A 21,493-nucleotide genomic window follows, 5' to 3' on the forward strand; every position below is an offset into this window, starting at 1 on the left:
GCTCCATTGGGCCTATGGGTTGTAGCTGCTTCCTACTGCCACTCACTTTAGCATGCTCACTTTAGCATGCTTCCCCAGGCCTTGATTGTTTCCCTGGGCTCCTTCCCACTCCTTTGTAAGTAGCCCTTCCATTAAACTCTCTCCCGTTACCGCTTTGGAGTGTGCTACCTGCTTCTTGCTAGAACTCTGAATCATAAATATGATCATTACAGGATTTAGTTTTTTAATTATCTATCTATCTATCTATCTAGTCTATCTATAAAATTCATAGTACCCTAGAGGTTTGAAATGAGACAGAGGTTTAACATTGTGGAATGATTGTCCTTTTCCCCCTAGCCAATAAGCTAGGCTCTGGACTGCATCTACAATAAGCTAAATTAGAGATAATATCGAAGATCTGATTTTGAAGTTCTTCCTGACGTAAAGACAGAGGTAATGACCTACCTCCTCCTTCAGATTGGCCCTCAAAAGCCTTCCAGCTGGAAATAACCAGTAAACAACTTGCAAAAGGTGACCTCGGGCGCTAGATGGCAGCCGTGACCCACTGGTGCTGCGGCTCACAGCCGCCATGGACAGTCCCAGCTTGCCTGGCTCTGCAGGTCCAGCAGAAACCAGTTTGCCTGCTGGCAAGCTCCTCTTAAATCAGGGTTGTCAGTCCTTCCTCCAACACAGAGGCAGTTTGTGCTTTTCCAGCAAGTGGGGTACCTGGGCCTCCCCGCCCTGCCGGAGCCTGGGAAGGTTTCTGTTTCTATCTCCCTATACAGGCCTCCCTCAAAGCATCTGTTACTAGACGCTGGAACACCAGTGCAGACCCAAGGGTCTGGATCTCTGGGGAAGAGGCTGTAGGATACCAAGGCTTGGGGCAATCCCTCTCAGTACACGAACTATGAGTGGGTTTAGGCCGCCTCCTCTGGCTAACTGACCTCCACAACTGCTTCTGCTGGCCTCCCTGACCCGCGCTGGCTTTATTTATTTATTTTTTTAAGATTTATTTGTTTATTTTAAAACGAGAGAAAGCGAGAGCACGCCCTCCGGGGGTGGGGGGGGGGGGGCAAGCGCGGAGTGTGATGCCGGGCTCGATCCCACAACCCTGCAATCACAACCTGAGCCCAAATCAAGAGTCAGACACCGGACTGAGCCCCCGGGCACCCCTACACATAGTGAATTTAGACACAGCTGTATCCACAGGAGTTTTAGGCATGGCTGGATCCAGGTGCTGAAAAAAAATCATCAGGAATCTCTTTGTCTCCATCTATCTTTTCCCTTTTCTTTTGAACACAAACTCCTAAGTGGTAAAAGAAATACTTGTCTTTCTTCATAGTTTTGCTGCGACTCCCAGACTTGATGCAGGTCCAAAGTCATCCCTAGACTAAGCACGTGATCACTAGTCAAATGCCCATTGCTAGAAGAAGGAATAGGTCAGGATGGGAATGAGGAAGACTTGGATTCCCAAGAAAACTCAGGGCACTATTACCTGGAGAAGGACACAGGACAAGCCACAGTAACAGATGCCCAGGATGACCAAGCAGGCTAGTTCCCTTCCCCTCACCCCCACGCACTCACGTATCTACTGACTCACTCAGTACACCTCAAAGTCTCCTACTAGAAAGCCCTTCCACCTTTCCCTCTACTCTCCTACCCAGGCAAAAGTCCTGTTTATCCAGCCTCTGTGTCCTCCTACCACACAGTCCCCTAACATCCTGTTATTTTCCTTCAAAGCACTGATCAGTTCAAGATTGTATAGAAACATGCAATTATTAACCAAGTGTGTATCTTTCCACTAGATTATAATCTTTAAAGAAACAAGATTTTGGTGTCCTAGAAGCCTGGTATAGTACAGTCACTGGTACAGTAGGTACTCAGTAAATATGTGTTCATTCATTCACTTGATACTTATCTATAAGACACTGGGGATAGGAAGTCCAATCAGATGTGGTCTCTGCCTGGCTTCTACACTAGTGAGGGAGACAGACAATTAAATCAGTGCTCACTATAAAACGGCAACGCTTTCTCCAAGAATGGTGGGCTCAAGGGAGCCAGGGGGAGGAACGTTTAAATCAGAAGGCTCCAGGAGAGTTTTCCTGAAGAGTCATGATCTCGACCTCACTTTTAGAAAAATATGCAAGATGAATGAGAGGAGGAGGGTGCCCTCAGACTCATGTTAGGAAACACGGAAATGTAACACAGCCTGAAATTTTCCTGGGAGAATTGATGGCCTCAGCCTCATTTCATTCACTGTCTAGAATAGGGATAACTATGTAAGAATTAGGCCTTTAGCTAAAGCTATGCCTTTAAGAAAAAAAAAAAGAATGAAAGAAAGAAAAGAAAAGGGGGCAGTGTCTACAGTAGAATTTTTTTTTGGAAAAAAAAGAAAGAATTTTTTGGACAAAAAACAAGCTTGAAAGGATAGGGAGAAACTCGCTGATGACATCAGCAACTGACAAGGCAAATGCCACATAGTAGGCCCTCAATAAATGTGTGGGTGCCTGGATGAAAGTCACTGGAATCAGGTTTTGTTTAAAAGCCAGCCAAGGATATGGCCCATTAAGAATCCAAGCAGACTCCTAAAGGCACACAAAAGAGACAAAGGGCGAAAGAAATTACTTTAAAGCAGGAAGATTTATAGAACGCTGTGTGTGTAGAATAAAAATGTGCCCGGCTTCACATGCCATTTGCTGCCAGGATCTGAGATTGTTACTAAGAAAAGGGTGGGAGGAGGCTGTTGGGGGGAATCAGATGCCAGGCCAAGACACAGGCACCGAAAATTCAGCATTTGGGGTTTGAAAAGAGGGCCTGGAACACAAGCCTCTTTTGTTTTTCAGGCTTCTCTTAATTACCATGTTTGAGACCTGGGATTTACAAAAAGAGCAGTATTCAAAAGGACAATTTACACTCCATTATAGAGAAAGCTCAGTCACAGTCCCCAGCTTCCCCTCTGGTTGCAACCTGAGTCATTTGTGGAATGGCCGTGTGAAGTATGGAGGAGAGCTATAAATGGTTTATAAATCAGCCTGTTGCATCACAAACCGAAGCAGTCGCTGCTCCCAAGGCTGGCAGCAAAATCATGAATCAGAGTCTAAAGTTCTAGAACTACGTTTGTGAATCAAATCTCACAATGGGTTGTCGTTAATGGCATTCTACAGCTATGCCCTCATCCCCAGATCTCCTCGGTGCGAACCACACCCCGTCTACGCACACGCATGGAACCTGGAATCTCTTCTTTCCAAAGATGGATGAGCTAATGAAAGGGGTCACTTCCCAATCACTTTATCTCATAGCCTTTGGTCAAAGGAACCCTACCCTTTATTCAACACCTGCTGTACGGAACATTTCCCCTACTCTGCCCTCGGGATCATCAGATCTCTCTCAGTGATGGCAGACTTTAGATCTTATCCCATGCCAGTCTCTGTTCTAAGTGTTTTATGCATATATAATCAAATTTATGTCACAACAATCTTAGGGGGGATCTTGCTATCATCCCCCACTTTTCAGATGAGGAAACCTCTTTGGCTCAAAGAGGTTTGGTAACTTGCTTAAGGTCACATAGCCCTTAAATGGTTATGCCAATGTTGGAAGCAAGGTCATCAGGCTCCATAGTTGACACTCTCAACTACTATGACACGCTGCCTTGTCAGAGAGGGTGCCATCTAAGCCAGATGGAGCTATCCCTTGTCAGAGCCCTACTCTGTTAACCACGCCTGGTCCCAGCTACCTCCCACCCCCCACTGCCACTCACGAAGTTCTGAAGAAGCTGCCAACTTGACCAGGCATGAACCAATCAGCACATCAGTGTTCCCCTGACCTTAGTTATTGGCTCAGTGCTGGGCCTGTGACTCAATCAGAGCCAGTGAATCATGATGGGACTTTTCCTGGGGCTTCTGGGAGAAGGTAGTCCTCCATTCTCTCCTGGTACTGGTGATGGGAAGATGTGGGGAGAGAAGCTACTACAGCACTTTTACTGCTATGAAGGGAGGCCCCTAAGAGGGAGTCAAAAAACAGAGAATACAGAACAAAGAGAAGAACCCCCCAGCACAGGACTACTGGGGCATTGCCAAGAGTACATAGTGTTGGGTTCGTGCCATGCAATATAATGAGGGCCCCTGAAGTTGGGTAAGGCATATTGCCATGACCCAACTGGAGCCCTGAATCCAGCAGCTCTTGAAGTGCCAAATACTTCCAACACTGTTTGGTTCCATGAACCAGTGTATCCCTTTTTAAAAGCCAATATGAGTAGGGATTTTGCAACTTGAATTGCAACTTGAATCATAATGCACTATAATCAAAACAATTTCAACAAACCTTGCGATAGCAGAGCCAAAAAACCCACTAGTTACTGTGGTAGAACAGTAAGATTACTGATCGAAGATGGAACCATGACTCAAGGCCCTCACCATGCTAAGGAACAGAGAAAGAGCCAAATCTCTTAAATTCTCAACCATTCTTAAGATTTACATTTTTGTACAAATTGACAACAGCACAGATAATCCTCCCCAAATGGCTATTAATGGATTCACTTTCATAATTACATTGAATTCTAGTTAATGTTAAAATGACTTTAAATGCTCCCAGCAGGTCAGAAAGTTGTCGACCAGAAGTCTGTTGAAGATGGGGCAAAGTCAGCCAGGCATCCAAAAATAGCCAGGGGATTTGGCTTGGTGAGGTGGTCAGAGAAGACTTTAGCCTTATGTATGTGTTAATTTCTTGTAAAGGAATGTATTTGTAAATCATTCATATAATTAAAAGTTAACTTTAAAATAGGGTTAAAGAACAAGTCATGTAATTGCATTATGATACTCTTTTTTTGGTAGTTTTATGGTTTTATTAACACATACACGATGACATATGCCCTCTGTCTATTCACTTTCCTCATGGCGCAGCCTGCCATTGGGTGTGGTGACTCTTATGGCCAGGTGGGCTGCTCTTTCCGTAGTGGCTTTGTGGTTCTTAGAGGAGACATTGTGAGCAATCTTTGCAGTCAGATTTGTTGTACTTCAAGCTCCTTGACGTGTCCTGGGAACTTCCAGAAGACACTGGGCAGCATGCGCTTTGTTTTCTTGTTGCTCCTGTAACCAATATTGGGCATCGAGATCTGGCCCTTGGTTCTTCTGTGCACCATATTGTCAATGCCTCTGGGATTCTGCCAGTTGTGCTTAATTTTGACATATGGGGTCTGGCTGGTGCTGGATGAATTTCTTGGTCCTCTTTTGAATGATCTTGGGCTTCACCAGAGGCCTGAGGGTGGCCATGATGCCAGTTGGAGATGGCTGCCACCAGCTCAGGCAGTGCCAAGGAAGAGCTATCATATTTCTTTATTTTTTAAATAGTGGAACCCCTCAAATGAAATGTTTCGTAAAACACTGTAGTGAACATCTGTTGTGTTTCTCTTCTTTGGTACAGAATTCAAGAATATGATACTTGCTTCCTGGGAACGACCTTGGCCTGTTCACCCTCAATTTTGGTTCAGACACATGGTCTTAATGAAAATATAATAAATTGATTCCTGAGCTCTCCTGGCTCTTTTTTCCTCCATGACAATTCTGGAAAGAGACAGCAGTGGCATAGTATTTTAATCTCCCTGAATCCTCTCCCCATCCAAAAAAAAAAAAAAAAAGCAGGCAGAATAACTAAATGATAAAACTAAAAACAACCATGGACCACATCAATAACAAGGTCAGATGATAGGGTGTCTCCACAAATTCAAAAATACAAGAGAGTGAGGACAAGCAGCACCACCACTGTGAGATCTGCACTACATCCACATTTACACAGGAGAAAGCAGAGGGAAGAAACAGGGCAACTGATGGACCGGCAAAATCGCATTCACGGAAGGCAGAGTGGGCTGATTCGAGCAAAGCAGTTGTAGAGACAGACGGTTTGCCTGCTCTCATATCAGATGAGTACAAGGGGTCTCTGATAAGATCTAAAGAGTCTGGAGCAGTTTAAGCAACATGGATTCATAAATCTAATTGACCAAGTTGCCTTCCACAAAACTGATGAAAAGCATAAACTAGTATTTCAAAACTAGCTAAAAGATATTTCAAAAGATCCAAGATATCAAAGATTAACATGAATTAGAACTAGAAAAATATTACCATTAAGTGACAAAACTTAGGGAAAATTATGAATAAATAATTTACTTCAGAAATAAAGCTCAATCAGAAAAAAAAAAGAGAGAATACATACTACAGATACTGCCTTTTGAGAAATAGAAGGTGAAAAAAGAAAGGCCTTTTTTTTTTTTAAAGATTTTATTTATTTATTCGACAGAGATAAAGACAGCCAGCGAGAGAGGGAACACAAGCAGGGGGAGTGGGAGAGGAAGAAGCAGGCTCATAGCAGAGGAGCCTGATGTGGGGCTTGATCCCATAACTCCGGGATCACGCCCTGAGCCGAAGGCAGACGCTTAACCGCTGTGCCACCCAGGCGCCCCAAAAGAAAGGCTTTTAAATTCAGAAGAAAGAAAGAAAAAGAATTTGAAAGAAAGTGATACATATTAGGAGTCAGTAAATAAGATATAACACGTTATATTAGGAGTAACTGCAAATGAAAACAAAACCGGTGAAACATGACAAATACTGAAAACTATAAATCAAGAAAACTTTCCTAAAATAAAGATTTGAAACAAGGCGCCTGGGTGGCTCAGTTGGTTAAGTTGTCCAAGTCTTGATTTCTGCCCAGGTCATGATCTCAGGGTCATGAAATCAAGCCCCTCTCAGGCTCCACACTGGATGTGGTGTCTGCTTAGGAGTCTCTCTCTCCCTCTGCCCCTCCACCCCCCCTAAAAATAAAAAATAAAGACTTGAAACTACATTTGGAATAGGCACACCTTAAAACTGAAAATATTGACCCAGAAAGACAAATACTAAGACGTATTCTAAACTTTAAGAAAGAGAATAGGGGCGCCTGGGTGGCACAGCAGTTAAGCGCCGGCCTTCGGCTCAGGGCGTGATCCCGGCATTGTGGGATCGAGCCCCACATCAGGCTCCTCTGCTATGAGCCTGCTTCTCCCTCTCCCACTCCCCCTGCTTATGTTCCCTCTCTCACTGGCTGTCTCTATCTCTGTCAAATAAATAAATAAAATTAAAAAAAAAAAAAAAAGAAAAAAAAGAAAGAGAATAAAATTGGCCCTTTTTGTAGCAAGGCCAAAAATCCAAGTGAATTATAATGGGAAGAAAATTAGATCTTCGGGGCGCCTGGGTGGCGCAGCGGTTAAGCGTCTGCCTTCGGCTCAGGGCGTGATCCCGGCGTTATGGGATCGAGCCCCACGTCAGGCTCTTCCGCTATGAGCCTGCTTCTTCCTCTCCCACTCCCCCTGCTTGTGTTCCCTCTCTCGCTGGCTGTCTCTCTCTGTCAAATAAATAAATAAAATCTTAAAAAAAAAAAAAGAAAATTAGATCTTCATTAGACTTTCAACAGCAATTCTTGATGCTGGAAGAAAATAGAGTCACATATTTAAGATATCTAGGAAAGAAAATGTGAGCCAAAGATTTTGTATCCAACTGAGTATAAAGGGCACAGAAACAACCAACCTGCTATCCACACGCTGAAACTCAGGGAATCTTGCTCAGAATTGTGGTCACTTTGAAAAAGGGTTGGTTGTGATTGAGAAGGAAATATATGGATTGCTTCTGAGGTGGCCAGCAAAGTTCTATCTTTTGTCATAAGTGGTAGCTATGTATGTTTGCTATAGTTTTCTTTATATGTGTTTTATTTTCTAAGAAAAAGTTTAAAGACAACATACAAAATATTAGACAATTACACTTAGAGAAATTTGAATATGAACCAAAGATGATATTATGAAACTATTGTTAAATGTTTAGGTCTGATATAATGGCATTGCAGTTATATAGTAGAATGTTCTTATTTTTTGGAGATGCATGCTGAAGAACTTACTGTAATTTATTTTTAAAATGGTCTATCAAAAAAAATCAAATTTCAAGTCATATTTTGTTATTTTAATTTCTTTTTTTTTTAATTTTATTTTTTAGAAGGTCGGGTGGGGAGGAGCAGAGGGAAAGGCGGGGGAGAGAATCTCAAGCAGGCTCCATGCTCAGATCGGAGTCCAATGCAGGGCTTGATCTCATGACCCTGAGATCATGACCTGAGCGAAATCAAGAGTCAGATGCTTAACTGAGCCACCCAGGTGCCCCATTAATTTCTAATTGATGTATAATACACACAATATTATGTATTATATACAGATGTTAAATTTTACGGTGAAATGAGTTTTGACAAATGCCACTATTCTATCAAAATACAGAATATTTTCCCCAGAAAATTTCCTCCTGCCTCTTCCAAATCAATCTCCTCTCCAGTCCCTCACTGAGGGAACCACTGTTCTGCTGATCTCTTCACCACAGACTAGTTCGACTTGATGTGGGACTTCGTGTAATAGAGTTCTATAACACATCATCTTCAACACTTTTTAAAATCTTAATATCCCTGAAATTGGAATGTATCTTAGAAATTGGTGGTGTTTGGAGTGCATGGGTGGCTCAGTTGGTTAAGTGGCTGCCTTCAGCTCAGGTCATGATCCCAGGGTCCTGGGACCTAGTCCCACGGTGGGCTCTCTGCTCAGTGGGGGGCCTGCTGCTCCCTCTCCCTCTGCTGCTCCCCCTGCTTGTGCTCTCTCTCTCAAGTAAAATAAATAAAATCGTTAAAAGAAAAAAGAAATAAATTGACGGTGTTTAAACAATTAATGGCAGTATTTTCTCTTTTTTATTGTTAAATAAAATAATGGGGTATCTTACAATCAATGACATCTTTGATTTGACAAAGTATTTATCTATAAATGAAGTAAATATGGCAAAAATTTAACAGTTACTGAATGGAGTCGGTGGGTATATGGGTGTCTTTTCTATGAGTTTGAACATTTTTATATAAAAACATAAAAAATGTTACTAAATACATAAATAAATAAAAGGATGCCACAATTGTTGTACCCTGCTTTGGCCTTTTCTTCTCCTTAATTAAAGTGACCCTTAAATAATGGAATTGGCTGGAGCCTTTCTTGACCTCTGTGAGACCCTGACCATAGTAGGGACCTTGGTGCTCAAGACTAGCACAACATCATCAACTCTTTGTCGGATCTGCCTTTTTCTCAGATATATTATTTTTCTATGCTCTATTTCCCCAAACTTTTCTTTTTCTTTTTTTTTATTTTTTTAAAGATTTTATTTATTTATTCGACAGAGATAGAGACAGCCGGTGAGAGAGGGAACACAAGCAGGGGGAGTGGGAGAGGAAGAAGCAGGCTCCTAGCGGAGGAGCCTGATGTGGGGCTCGATCCCAGGACCCTGGGATCACGCCCTGAGCTGAAGGCAGATGCTTAACGACTGAGCCACCCAGGTGCCCCTATTTCCCCAAACTTTTCAAAAGCTAAGAGCTTCCTTCCTCTGTGTCCCGACACAGTGAGGATGAGGAACTCTGCTCTTGTGATCATGGTGTCTAATCAAGTATCATATCCAGCAAGCTGAGTGCCTTAGTCTGAGGGAAGAAAGAAAAGCTGGGGCCCAGAACCAACACCTTGCAGCTGGAAGGCCAAGATGCTAGTTCTCTACGTATAGACTTACTTCCAGTTCCTCCTTGTGAATATTTATACATCCATGTCAATGGGTACAGAACATATAAAGATGTAACTCTGACATTAAAAACGAAGTGTGGGGAGATGGAGCTATAAAGAAGTAAAGTTTTTGTCCGTGATTGAAGTCAAGTTGGTATCGATTTAAAGTAGACGGTCAGGCAGTGCCTGGCTGGCTCAGTCATTAGCGTGTGCGAGTCTTGATCTCGAGATTGTGAGTTCAAGCCCCACAGTGGGTGTAGAGATTACTTAAAATAGACTGTTTTAACATCAGGTAGTTATATGTAAGCCCCATGGAAACCACAGCAAAACTATAGAACATACACAAAAGTAAATAAGGAGGCAATCAAATCATGTTACTACAAAAATTGACGTAACACAAGGGAAGGTAAGTAATGGTGGAAGTGAGGGACAAAAATAATCTGTAAGACAAACAGAAAACAAGTAACAAAAATGCCAGTAGTAAGTCCTTTCTTATCAGTAATTACTATTATCGTAAATGGGTTAAAATCTCAGTCAAAAGTAATAGGTTGACCTGAAGCTAATAAAACATGGTATGTTAATTATACTTGAATAAAAAAAAAAAACCCACATAGATTGGTGGAATGGCTTTTAAAATAAACAGGATTCAACTATATGCTGTTGTGATATAATAAAAAATATATTTGGTGCCACATCCATTCATGATAAAAACTCTCTGCAAAATAGGTCTAAAGGGAACATACCTCTGGGGGGCCTGGGTGGCACAGCGGTTAAGTGTCTGCCTTCGGCTCAGGGCGTGATCCGGGTGCTCTGGGATCGAGCCCCACATCAGGCTCCTCCGCTAGGAGCCTGCTTCTTCCTCTCCCACTTCCCCTGCTTGTGTTCCCTCTCTCGCTGTCTGTCTCTCTCTCTGTCAAATAAATAAATAAATAAAATATTTTAAAATATGAATAAATAAAGGGAACATACCTCAACATATTAAAGGCCTTATCTGAAAAACCCACAGCCAACATCCTACTCAATGGTGAAAAACTGAGAGCTTTTCCCCTGAGGTCAGAAACAGGACAAAGACGTCCACTCTTATCACTTTTATTCAACATAATACTGGAAGTCCTAGCCACAGCAACTAGGAATCACAAAGAAAAAAAAATCCAAATTGGCAAGGAAGAAGTAAAACCCTCACTGTTTGCAGATGACACGATACTCTACACAGAAAATCCAAAAGACTCCACCAGAAAAGTACTAGAACTGATAGATTAATTCAGTAAAGTTGAAGGATACAAAAATCAATGTACAGAAATCTGTTGCATTCCTGTACGCTACTAATGAAGCAGCAGAAAGTGAAATTAAGAAAACAATCCCATTTACAATTGCACCAAAAACAGTAAAGTATCTAGGAATAAACTTCCAAAGAGTGAAAGATCTGTGCTCTGAAAATTATGAAACACTGATGAAAGAAATTCAAGATGATGCCAAGAAATGGAAAGATATTCCATGCTCATGGGTTGGAAGAACAAATATTGTTAAAATGTCTATACTACCCAAACCAATCTACACATTTAATGCAATCCCTATCAAAAAAATACCAATAGCATTTTTTCACAGAACTAGAACAAACAATCCTAAAATAGGTGTGGAACCGCAAAAGAGATCGAATAGTCAAAGCAAACTTGAAAAAGAAAAAAAAAAAAACTGAAGGTATCATAATTCCAGATTTCAAGTTATATTACAAAATGCTAGTAATTAAACAGTATGGTACTGGCATAAAAATAGACACACAGATAAATGGAATAGAACAGAAAACTCAGAAATAAACCCACAGTTATATGGTCAATTAATCTTTGACAAAGGAGGACAGAATATACAATGGGAAAAAGACATTCAACGAATGGCGTTGAGAAAACTGGACAGCCATATGGAAAAGAATGAAACTGGACCACTTTCTCTCACCATACACAAAAATAAACTCAAAATACATTAAAGGCCTAAATGTGAGACCTGAAACCATAAAAATCCTAGAAAAGAACACAGGTAGTAATTTTTCTGACATTGGCCATAGCAACATTTCTCTAGAGATGTCTCCTGAGGCAAGGGAAATAAAAGCAAAAATAAACCAGTGGGACTACATCAAAATAAAAAGCTTCTTCACGGCAAAGGAAACAATCACCAAAATCAAAAGGTGACATACAGAATGGGAGAACATATTTGCAAATAATATACCTGATAAAGGGTTATATCCAAAATATATAAAGAACTGATACAACTTAATACCCCCCCCAAAAAAAATCCAATTTAAAAATGGGCAGAAGACCTAAACAGACATTTCTCCAAAGAAGACATATAGATAGGCAATAGACACATGAAAAGATGCTCAACATCGCTCATCATCAGGGAAACGCAAACCATAACTGCAGTGACGTATCACTGCACACCTACCAGAATGGCTAAAATCAAAAACACAAGAAACAACGCATTGGTGAAAATGTGGAGAAAAAAAAGGAACCCTCTTGTTGGTGAGAATGTAAAATGGTGCAGCCACTGGAAAATAGTATGAAAGCTCCTCAAAAAGTTAAAAAAAGAACTACCCTATGATCCAGCAATAGAACCACTAGGTATTTACCCAAAAAATACAAAAACATGAATTCAAAGGGCTACATGCACCCCAATGTTTAGGGCAGCATTATTCACAGTAGCCAAACTATGGGAGCAGCCCAAGTGTCCATCGATAGATGAACGGATAAAGAAGATGTGGTGTATATATATAACGGACTATTATTTAGCCATAAAAAGTGGAATCTTGCCAATTGCAATGACATGGACGGAGCTAGAGAGTATAATGCAAAGTGAAATAAGTCAGAGAAAGACAAATACCACACGATTTCACTCATGTGTGGAATTTAAGAAACAAATGAGCAAAGGAAAAAAAAGGAAAGACAAACCAAGAAATAGACGTTTAACTATAAAGAACAAACTGATGGTTACCAGAGGGTAGGTGGGTGTGGGGGAAAAAGGTTATGGGGATTAAAGAGACGCTTATCATGATGAAAAAAGTGAGTAAAATGATAAAACAAAACATATTTGGTCTTTGTTCCCAGTTCCTGGCACAGAGCTCATAAAACCCTTGGAATATCCTGAGTATTAGGAGTAACTTTAGTTATTCCTGAGTCCCTTTAACCATATCTGAGTTCATGCTACCAAGGTGGCTCAAGGTGAGCCCTTGATAGTTTCAAGGGAAGGGCTGGCCATGAACTTGATGAGAGGGCTGGAACGGTCAGCCCCACCTGGCAAACTCCAGGGAACCGACTGAGTCTAGATTGAGTTCAATGGTCAATGATGTAAGCAATCATGCCTACCTAACGAAGCCCTGATAAAAACAAGGAGGCTTGGAGAGCTTATGGGTTGGTGAACATATGGATTTGCTGGGAGGATGGCTCGCCCAGAGAAGGCAAGGAAACTTTGTGCTTGCCCTATGCATCTCTTCCATTTAGCTGCTCCTAAGTTGTATTTTTTCTTTCTTTTTTTTTTTAAAGATTTTATTTATTTGACAGAGAGAGAGAGCAAGGGAGAGAGAGACAGCGAGAGAGAGAGAGAGAGAGAGAGAGAGAGAGGGCACACAAACAGGGGGAGGGGGAGAGGGAGGCGCAAGCTCCCTGCTGAGCTGGGAGCCTGATGCAGGACTCAATCCCAGAACCCTGGGATAATGACCAGAGTCGAAGGCAGATGCTTGAGCCACCCAGGCACCCCTGAGTTGTATTCTTCATAACAAAATTGTAATCATGAGGATAGTGCTTTCCCGAGTTCTGTGAATCATGCTAGAGAATTACTGAGCCTGAGTAAGGTGTCATGGGACTCTGGAGTCTGTAGTTGTCTGGGCAGAAGTGAAGGTAGCTTGGGGACTCTACCTGTGACTAGTCAAAGTGGGGGTGTTTGTGGGACTGAGCCTTTAACCTTTTGGGTCCTAAGTTCAAATTCAGCTATGCCACTTATTAGCTATGTGATCTTCACAAGTAGCCCAATCTCTGAACGTCAGTATTCCTATCTATGTAATGGGGATCACAGTAGTAAGTATGTCATAGGGTTGTTCTGAGCTGGTATGAGACAAGGCAGTAAAGTGCTTAGCACAGTGCCTGACACATTACAAATGCTTAATAAACATTAGCTATAATTTAAAAAACATTTTTATTAATAAAGAAAGCTTTGTGCCAGGCCACCCTGGTGCTAAACCCAAATCACAGATAATGTTCTAGGTAAATATCTGTGCCTGTTCCCCAGGCATAAAATAAGAAACACATTTCCTTTCTTAAAACACAGAAGGATCTGAAGAAAGGACAAGAACTAGAATTTAAAAGCTAAAAGAATAAATGAGAACTACAAAGCCTAAGGCCTTGAATAAATATTTTTTCTCTTAAGTTCCTAGGTCCTGAAACTATTTTGCAAGCCTCTCTAGGTTAAAGATTCTGTGGCTTCATGAAGAAAATATCTGGGAAAAGTTGGAGAGGGAACCAGCTGGAAATATTGATTCGAGCCATTGCTTAATATTTTGTCTGTGCTTTAAGGCACTGAATGGCTAAAGTCACTGAATTTGCTGCTAAGGATTCTCTTTTATTTTGGTCCTTCGGACTGTTTCTGAAATCTTTCCCAAAGGTCTTTGACTGAAGAAGTCAAGTCAAAGAGCTCATATCCCTGCAGGATCAGGAAGCAAGAAATCAAGGAATGTGAAACAACAAACACACTCTGAATGAAAGAGGTTGTTTTTGCTCCTGAAGCTTATACAATTGCTCTTTCTCCTTCGCTCCTCTACTCTTTCCTCTTGTCCTGCTCCCATACCTCCTGGATTTTGTTGAGTCGGTCACTAAGACCACAACATGCTGTCTCTGCTTTGAAATGTTATCAATGCAATACTGAACTCTAAATATTGCTTTTGTGAAATGTCTTTATTCTGTCTCGATCTCTGTAAATTACACTTATGTTGAACATGCTAGTGGCCTTTCTGGCCTGGCTTTGTATCTTTACAAGTTTATCTTTAACCCACTTTGCACGTCATTTTGAAAGCTTTACTGATAGGTGTGTTCTGGCTATTAGCTCAACTCAACTAATATTTGCTTGTTAGGGAGGCAATCATTTGCCTTCAATTGACTCAGAGCAGATGGGATCTCAACAAAATCCCCCCCTTAATTTTCTCCTAAAATCTCCAGCCTGACTTTTAAAAAAAAAAAACAAATGAGGCCTTCGTTTAGAAAGGGAATCATGAAGGGCAAGGATGGGCGCTGACTGGTATGTGGCAGAGAGAGATGGAGGAGCTTGGGCAAATGCCCCCCAGACGCGCTCAGTAGCCATCTCTGAAACAAGGCCGTAAGCATTTGACGATTTACATCGTTTCCCTTTTTAACTTTTCTCGCAACATACAGGAAATCCTTGTGATTATTTTTTATTACGGTAAAATATACATAATATATAATTTGCTATTCTGAGAATTTTTAAGCGTATAGTCCAGTGGCACTGAGCACATTTACGTTCTTCTGTAACCATCACCAACGTCTCCAGAACATATTCGTCATCTCAAACTGAAACTCTCTACACATTAAACAACAGCTTCCCTTTCCTCCTTTCCCCCAGCCCTTGGTAATCTAATTTCTGTTTCTATGAATTTGCCTATTCTGGCTGCCCTTTATAGAAGCAGAATCACAATATTTGTTCTTTTGTGCCTGAAGAATGTGCCTTTGTCCTTTCTACTTAGCATAATGTCTTTACCTTTCATTTATGTTGCAGCATGTCAGAATTTCCTTCCTTTTAAAGATCAAATAACATTCCATTACATTTGTTTAACAAATCATCTGTCAAGGGACAGTTGTTGGGTTGTTTCCACCTTTTGGCAATTGTGAGTAATGCTTCTATGAGCATAGGTGTACAAATAACTGTTCAAGTCCCTGCTTTCAATTGCTCTGTATATACAGTTTACCCAGAATGTGGTAATTCTGTTTGTTTTTTTAAAACTTATTTTTATTTTTATCATTATTTTTTAAAACATTGATAATACGTTAAACAAAGAGAAAGATTAGTCACCAATAAGCCCACCACTCAAAGACAACCACCATTAACAATAGAGTGTTTATTCTTTCAGACTTTCTAATGTACCCTAATATCCATAAGGAAAATAAACTTCAAAAATATCATTTTAGGGACACCTGGCTGGCTCAGCCTGTATAGCACGCAATTCTTGATCTTGGGATCATGAATTCAAGTCCCATGCTGGACATAGAGCCTACTGAAAGGAAGAAAGAAAGAAAGAAAGAAAGAAGGAAAGAAAGAAAGAAAGAAAGAAAGAAAGAAAGAAAGAGAAAGAAAGAAAGAAAGAAAGAGAAAGAAAGAAAGAAAGAAAGAAAGAAAGAAAGAAGAAAAAGGAAGGAAAAGAGAAAAGAGAGGGAGGGAGGAACAAAGGGAGGGAGAGGGGAGTGGAGGGAGAGGAGAAGGAAGAAAGAGGGATCATTTTAGTCTTTCTAGCTCCAGACCATCTTGGGCTGCTCTCAGTTGGGGCCGACCAATACCTACGGCAGGTAGGTGAGGGCCACAAAAAGATGAAAAAGTCGCTGGAGTCCGACTTCAGGCTCCGACTCGTTAAGAAAAGTGAAAAGGACATGCTGGGGCACCAGCAGACTGGGATGATCAGACATGGTAAAGCAAAATTGGTCATCCTTGCCAACAGCTGCTCGGTCTTGAGGAAATCAGAGGTAGAATACTGTGCCATATTGGCCAAAACTGGTGTCCATCACTACAGTGGCAATCATACTAAATTGGGCACAACATGTGGGAAATACTACAGAGTACGCGCTTGGGCTATCATCGATCCACGTGATTCTAACATCATTAGAAGCGTGTCAGAACAGACTGGTGAAAAGTAAATTGTGCAAAATTTTTCTTTAATAAAATTCGCCAGAGCTTGTTTTAAAACTGTTAAATATATAAATATATATTTATAATTAAGCTATGTAAGTATATATATTTAAATATATAATTTTAATTCTCTCAGCAACCCCCTGAGGAAGACACTGTCGACAATCACCTCACTGAGAGGTCAGGAGACTGAGGCTCGGTGAGCAGAGGTTTGCGGCTGTGACTGAGGGAGTCAGTTGGGCTGGAAGGGGAGGCTGGAATGTCTTCAAGCTAGAGCCAGTAACCCAGAAATCAGGTGGAAATGCAGGTAGTTCTGCAGATGAGGAGGCTTAGGCCAAAGAAGAGGACAGCGCTGGCTCAAGGTCACACAACAGATTAGTGACAGATTTGGAACCAGAATTCAGAACTCTCTGATCTATGCTTTTCCCACTATGATACTGCCTAGCCTTGCATTGTACCTGTGGTTCTCAAACTTTGGTGCACACCAAAATCCTGATTATAGGAGGGGTGCCTGACTGGCTCAGTCAGTTAAGCATTGGACTCTTGATTTCGGCTTAGGACACAAGGTCAGGGTCATGAGATGGAGCCCTGCGTCTGACTCTGGGCTGAGCCTGGAGAATGATTAAGAGTCTCTCTCTTCCTCTGCCCCTCCCCCTGCTCATGGTCTCTGTCTCTCTCTCCAAAAAAAAATTTTTTTTTTTAATTAAAAATCCCAATTATAGGAAAATCCCTGGGCAAACCCACCCTTAGAGTCTCAGAACCGGTAAGTCTGGAATCTGCGTTTTAGGCAAACATTCAGGGGCTCCTTGGGTAATACTTTAGAGTCATTGTCCTGGGCCAAGACATTTGTTTATTGAGGGCACTAACTTTCACCCAGCTCCTCTAGTGTCCTGGGGAGCAAGAGATCAAGAGTTACCTGTAAGTTACCCAAGCACCCAGCTTGAACATGATTTGACATTCTGGAAGGTCACCCATCCCTCCCTGTAGCCCCATAATGCCCATCTGTTCTTCTTGGAAGACCCCCTCACTTTGTGTTCCACTGAGTGGAATGGCCCTCACTGACTCCAAGGACTGGCTGCTCGGCACTCTTGGGGGCCACCCTTATCACACTTACAATCACTGTCCTTCTCCTGACTGCAGCCACCTTGAGAGCACAGATCTTACAGAGTCTACTTCATTCATTCATTCAACAAAAATTTACTGAGATCTTCTGTGCGACAGGTGATATCCTAGATTCTGGGGATGCAGAAGAGCCTGGCTGTTTCTCACCCTTCCCTAGTCCAGGCCGCCACTGGACTGTTGGTGTCACAGTTCATCCTCCCGCACCTTCAACTGCCCCTCTCCAATCCCTCCTTATGCAACAGAATTTAAACATGAATATGATCACGTGACTCCCCTACCTTAAGCCTTCCAGAGGCTTCTAATTGTTCTTAGGATGAAACTGAAATTCTTTTTTTTTTTTTTTTTAAAGATTCCATTTATTTATTTGACAGAGAGAGACAGCGAGAGAGGGAACACAAGCAGGGGGAGTGGGAGAGGAAGAAGCAGGCTCCCAGCGGAGGAGCCTGATGTGGGGCTCGATCCCATAACACTGGGATCACGCCCTGAGCCGAAGGCAGACCCTTAACGACTGTGCCACCCAGGCGCCCCTGAAACTGAAATTCTTACATTTAGGACCGAGGCTGCCTCCTAAACCACTCACCTCTGACCCTTGTCTTCCAGCCCTGCCCCCTCCCTCCCTGTCTGCCCTGCAGTCACCCTAGCCTTCTTGGAGCTCCTCGGCAGTCCCTGGCCCGGGACGTTTTGTGCCTCATCGATGACACTGAGATGGAGTGTGAAGTGCAAGATGGATAGGAGAGATCTTCTTCTATAAGAGGAATGGGAGGCAGCAGGAATTGGGCAGAGAAAAAAACCCTGTGAAACAGGCCTGCCAAGGCCTCGGCCAACCTCCCGGGGAAGCCGTGGAGCAAAGAGCAAATACCGCTCCAGCACTTGCTGAGTCTTGCTCGATCGTTGAACCTAGGCTTCTCCTGTTAGGGTGTGATGGCAACCTCGGGCCAGGCAGTTCAGTGTGAGCCAGGCAGACCCTGACGGCACTGGCAGGTGGAGGCTGGCTACGGACCACACCCCTTGGTTGAAGGCAAGTTCTCCCCCGACTTTTACTTCTCAGGCAAGTCTTGCCTTGATGAGTGAGGGCACATCCCTCACTCATCTCGCACCCATCAGTACTGCTGCCCCTTATCATCCTGCCAGGCTTCTCTGGGCAGTTCGTAGGCTACTTCCTCTGAGTGAAGGGAAACCTTCACTCAGCCTTCTGGGCTATAAATACTCATAAAACTCTGTCCTTTTTCTCCCCAGCAGTTATCACAGTTCGTAATCCCATGCTTGTGTGTGTGCTTATCTAATGGAGGTCTGCCGTTCCTAAGAAATGGTATGTCTGTGCAGGCAAGGACCATCTGTGACTCACTACAGTCCCAGAGCGCGGGTCAGCACCTGGGAGGTGCTCAGTAAAACCTTGTTAAGGAATGACTACCATGGCTTGCAAACAAATGACTCTCCAACCGTGTGTTTTGTCAAGGACTTACTGTGTATTGGGAGCTCTCGTCCAGCTCACAGGGAGGACTTTCATGACTGTTTCAATGAGGTTTTATTTATAACATTGCGGAGCCTGCTCCTGCCCCACCCCAATCTGGTGAAGACGGCAAAATTAAGGCAAAGTTCACTCTATTACCACCATCATCATCACATCTACCACCCAAAAGCCTTTCTAGGGCTCAGTGCATTGCAATGGCAGTGCAAATTGCCAAACCCAGAGAGCTACACAAGCCTGGTCCCTGCATGTACGGACTAAAGCCCTGGGTTTGGGGGCGTCCGGGTGGCTCAGTCGTGAGGCCTCTGCCTTTGGCTCAGGGCGTGATCCTGGCATTCTGGGATCCAGCCCGGCATCAGGCTCCTCTGCTGGGAGCCTGCTCCCTCTCCCACTCCCCCTGCTTGTGTTCCCTCTCTTGATGGCTGTCTCTCTTTCCGTCAAATAAATAAATAAAATCGTTAAAAAAATAATAATAAAGCACTGGGTTCAAAATCACAGTTCGTGCTCTGCACTTGACTATGCCACCTGAATAAGTCACTTCATCTCTCTGAGCTTCATTTGCAAGATGGGGATAATGCCTGCCTATTTCACTTCATTGATGTCTATCCGGTTCAAATGCAGTGGTAACTATGAAAGTGCTTTGTAAATTGTCAAGTGTGGTTCACAGGCAAGAAAGAGAGCTTTCTTCTCGTGCAGGCATGACAGGTTGGCAAAGAACATAACTGGGACATTAACTTGTTTTCTACAATGATGACGTGTGAGCCCACGTAGATGGCCTGTGTGCTAGGCGTTGTTTTTCCTAGTTTTGCAAATGGATTTGTGCTCACCTCCCTATGCCCACCCACCCTCCCAGCTCCCCTGCCCCTTCTGATCTGGGGTGGAGACAACAGGAAGTGCACCGACCCTCAGGTGAAGAGTGAGGGGCTGTGTTTACATCATATGCAGGTCAAGGTTAAATGTGTTTTAGAGGTGGACGGGTGTGTGGGTGTGTTTCTCTACAACTGGGAAGAGCGGGTGAGAACATGACGTTGAACGCAGTGGAATCCTTAGAGGAGCCAAGCTCCTGGGGGTGGGGGATCTTTTACCTGGAGGCCGAATACCTGGCCACTGGGACAAAGGCTAGGAAGGAGACAGTGTCGAAATAGGTGCTGGGGGTGGAACCATTGATGAGAAGTCCAAATAACTGTCCGTGGTGGGCAAGCCAGTTTGCTAACACAGGAATATTCAGGCAGATTTTCATTTCTGCTCTTTCCGTTCCCTTTTCCCCTTTATTGGTAATTTATTTAATCCAAGTATGGCATTCTCTTGACAAGGATGAGTAAGATCGACCTACAGCACTAGGTTCCAAACTCTTGGCTTTTTCAGAGTTACCTCACTGAGTGTGTTACCCCATTTTACAGATGGGAAAACCAGGCTTACACATGTTAAGTAACATGCTCAAAGTCAGCCAAGAGGTAAGTAATTATATGTATCTACATTCAAACCCAGATTTTCTAGTACCTTTTCCCCTACACTGCTGTGTTTTTTAAGTGTCCCCTCCCCCTACTTTCACAAATCTAATATTGAGTGTGTGTGTTTCTTGGGGTGAGGGAGCTTTGGGCTGCTTTTCTGGCGGAAAACACCTAGACACAGAATTTCCAAGGGGGGAAGGGACCTTAAGGGTCATTTAATCCAATTTACTTTGCAGATGGAGAAGGTGAGGCTCAGAGAGGGAAAGCGACTTCTCCCACATGCTCTCTGGATTTTGGTGTCTTCCATTCCGACTCTTGCCCTGCACTCCCTCTGGGGGAGCCAGGGTGCCTTAGCTGGTAATACCTTTGCCAGAAATAATAGCTACCCTATGCTGAGCGTTCATTCTTCAACAAATATTTACTAGTGCTTACCTATCTGCCGGGAACCCTTAGAGGTGCTATGAATAGGATAAGAAAACCTGCGTTTCTGGAGCTTACGTGGTGAATGGGGGAAGTAGACCATAAGCCTGTGAGAGGTATCTAAACAAAATAATTTCAGATGCTTGCAAGGAAATAAAGAGGCAATGAAGGTAGGGAAGTGCTACAGACGGAGTCAGGAAAAGCCTGACTACCTGGTACCTACCTGGTGCTGGTCCTTTAATTCTCACAACAACCCTTAGAGGCTAGGGTCAGACCTCTGCTTTGCTGACAAGGAAACCGACGTTCAGAAGGGTAAGAGTGGCAATCAAGTCCCAAACTCCTAAGCTCCGCTTCCTACCAGTCCCCGTTGAGTGGCCACTGCCACCTTCAGGCCCTGGATGATGAAACCCGGGGCGAGGACTGCACCATCTCTCAGCCTGTCTCCTCGCAGGTGCTGGGTAGTGGGGGGGAGGGCTGTGGGAGGGAGGCATGCGCCTGCAAGAAGACACTGCAAACAGCTCTAAATTCGTAGAAGGCTGAAAGAACAGCTCCTGGCCCTGCCCCAGCCCAACTCCCCAG

The 21,493-nt window shown here is 43.1% G+C and overlaps 2 protein-coding genes and 1 pseudogene across 2 annotated transcripts in view; 1 reads left to right on the forward strand and 2 right to left on the reverse strand.

The window, feature by feature from the left end:
• The window catches only part of LOC103673817, a 42,155-nt gene extending 41,585 nt beyond the window's left edge, over nt 1-570 (reverse strand). Inside the window, exon 1 of the mRNA XM_040633083.1 lies at nt 445-570. Coding sequence (XP_040489017.1) covers nt 445-570 — 126 coding nt within the window. The remainder of the gene's footprint in view (nt 1-444) is intronic.
• Nucleotides 571-4,382: 3,812 nt separating this feature from the next.
• On the reverse strand, nt 4,383-21,480 carry LOC121103409 (annotated as a pseudogene).
• Nucleotides 5,650-16,461, forward strand: LOC103673816 (60S ribosomal protein L30-like). The gene is made up of 2 exons (XM_008702667.2): nt 5,650-5,670; nt 16,117-16,461. The coding sequence occupies exons 1-2, from the start codon at nt 5,650-5,652 to the stop codon at nt 16,459-16,461; spliced, it is 366 nt and encodes a 121-aa protein (XP_008700889.2).
• Nucleotides 21,481-21,493: the final 13 nt, after the last annotated feature.

Source organism: Ursus maritimus, unplaced genomic scaffold, assembly GCF_017311325.1.
Source record: "Ursus maritimus isolate PB19 unplaced genomic scaffold, ASM1731132v1 scaffold_19, whole genome shotgun sequence".
Lineage (NCBI taxonomy): Eukaryota > Metazoa > Chordata > Mammalia > Carnivora > Ursidae > Ursus > Ursus maritimus.

Bases quoted from the DNA above. Each gene is read 5' to 3' on its own strand.
- LOC103673816 (XM_008702667.2), top strand. From the start codon at position 5,650: ATGGACCACATCAATAACAAG. The intron at 5,671-16,116 runs GTCAGATGATAG...TACCTACGGCAG, and splicing joins TGGACCACATCAATAACAAG to GTAGGTGAGGGCCACAAAAA.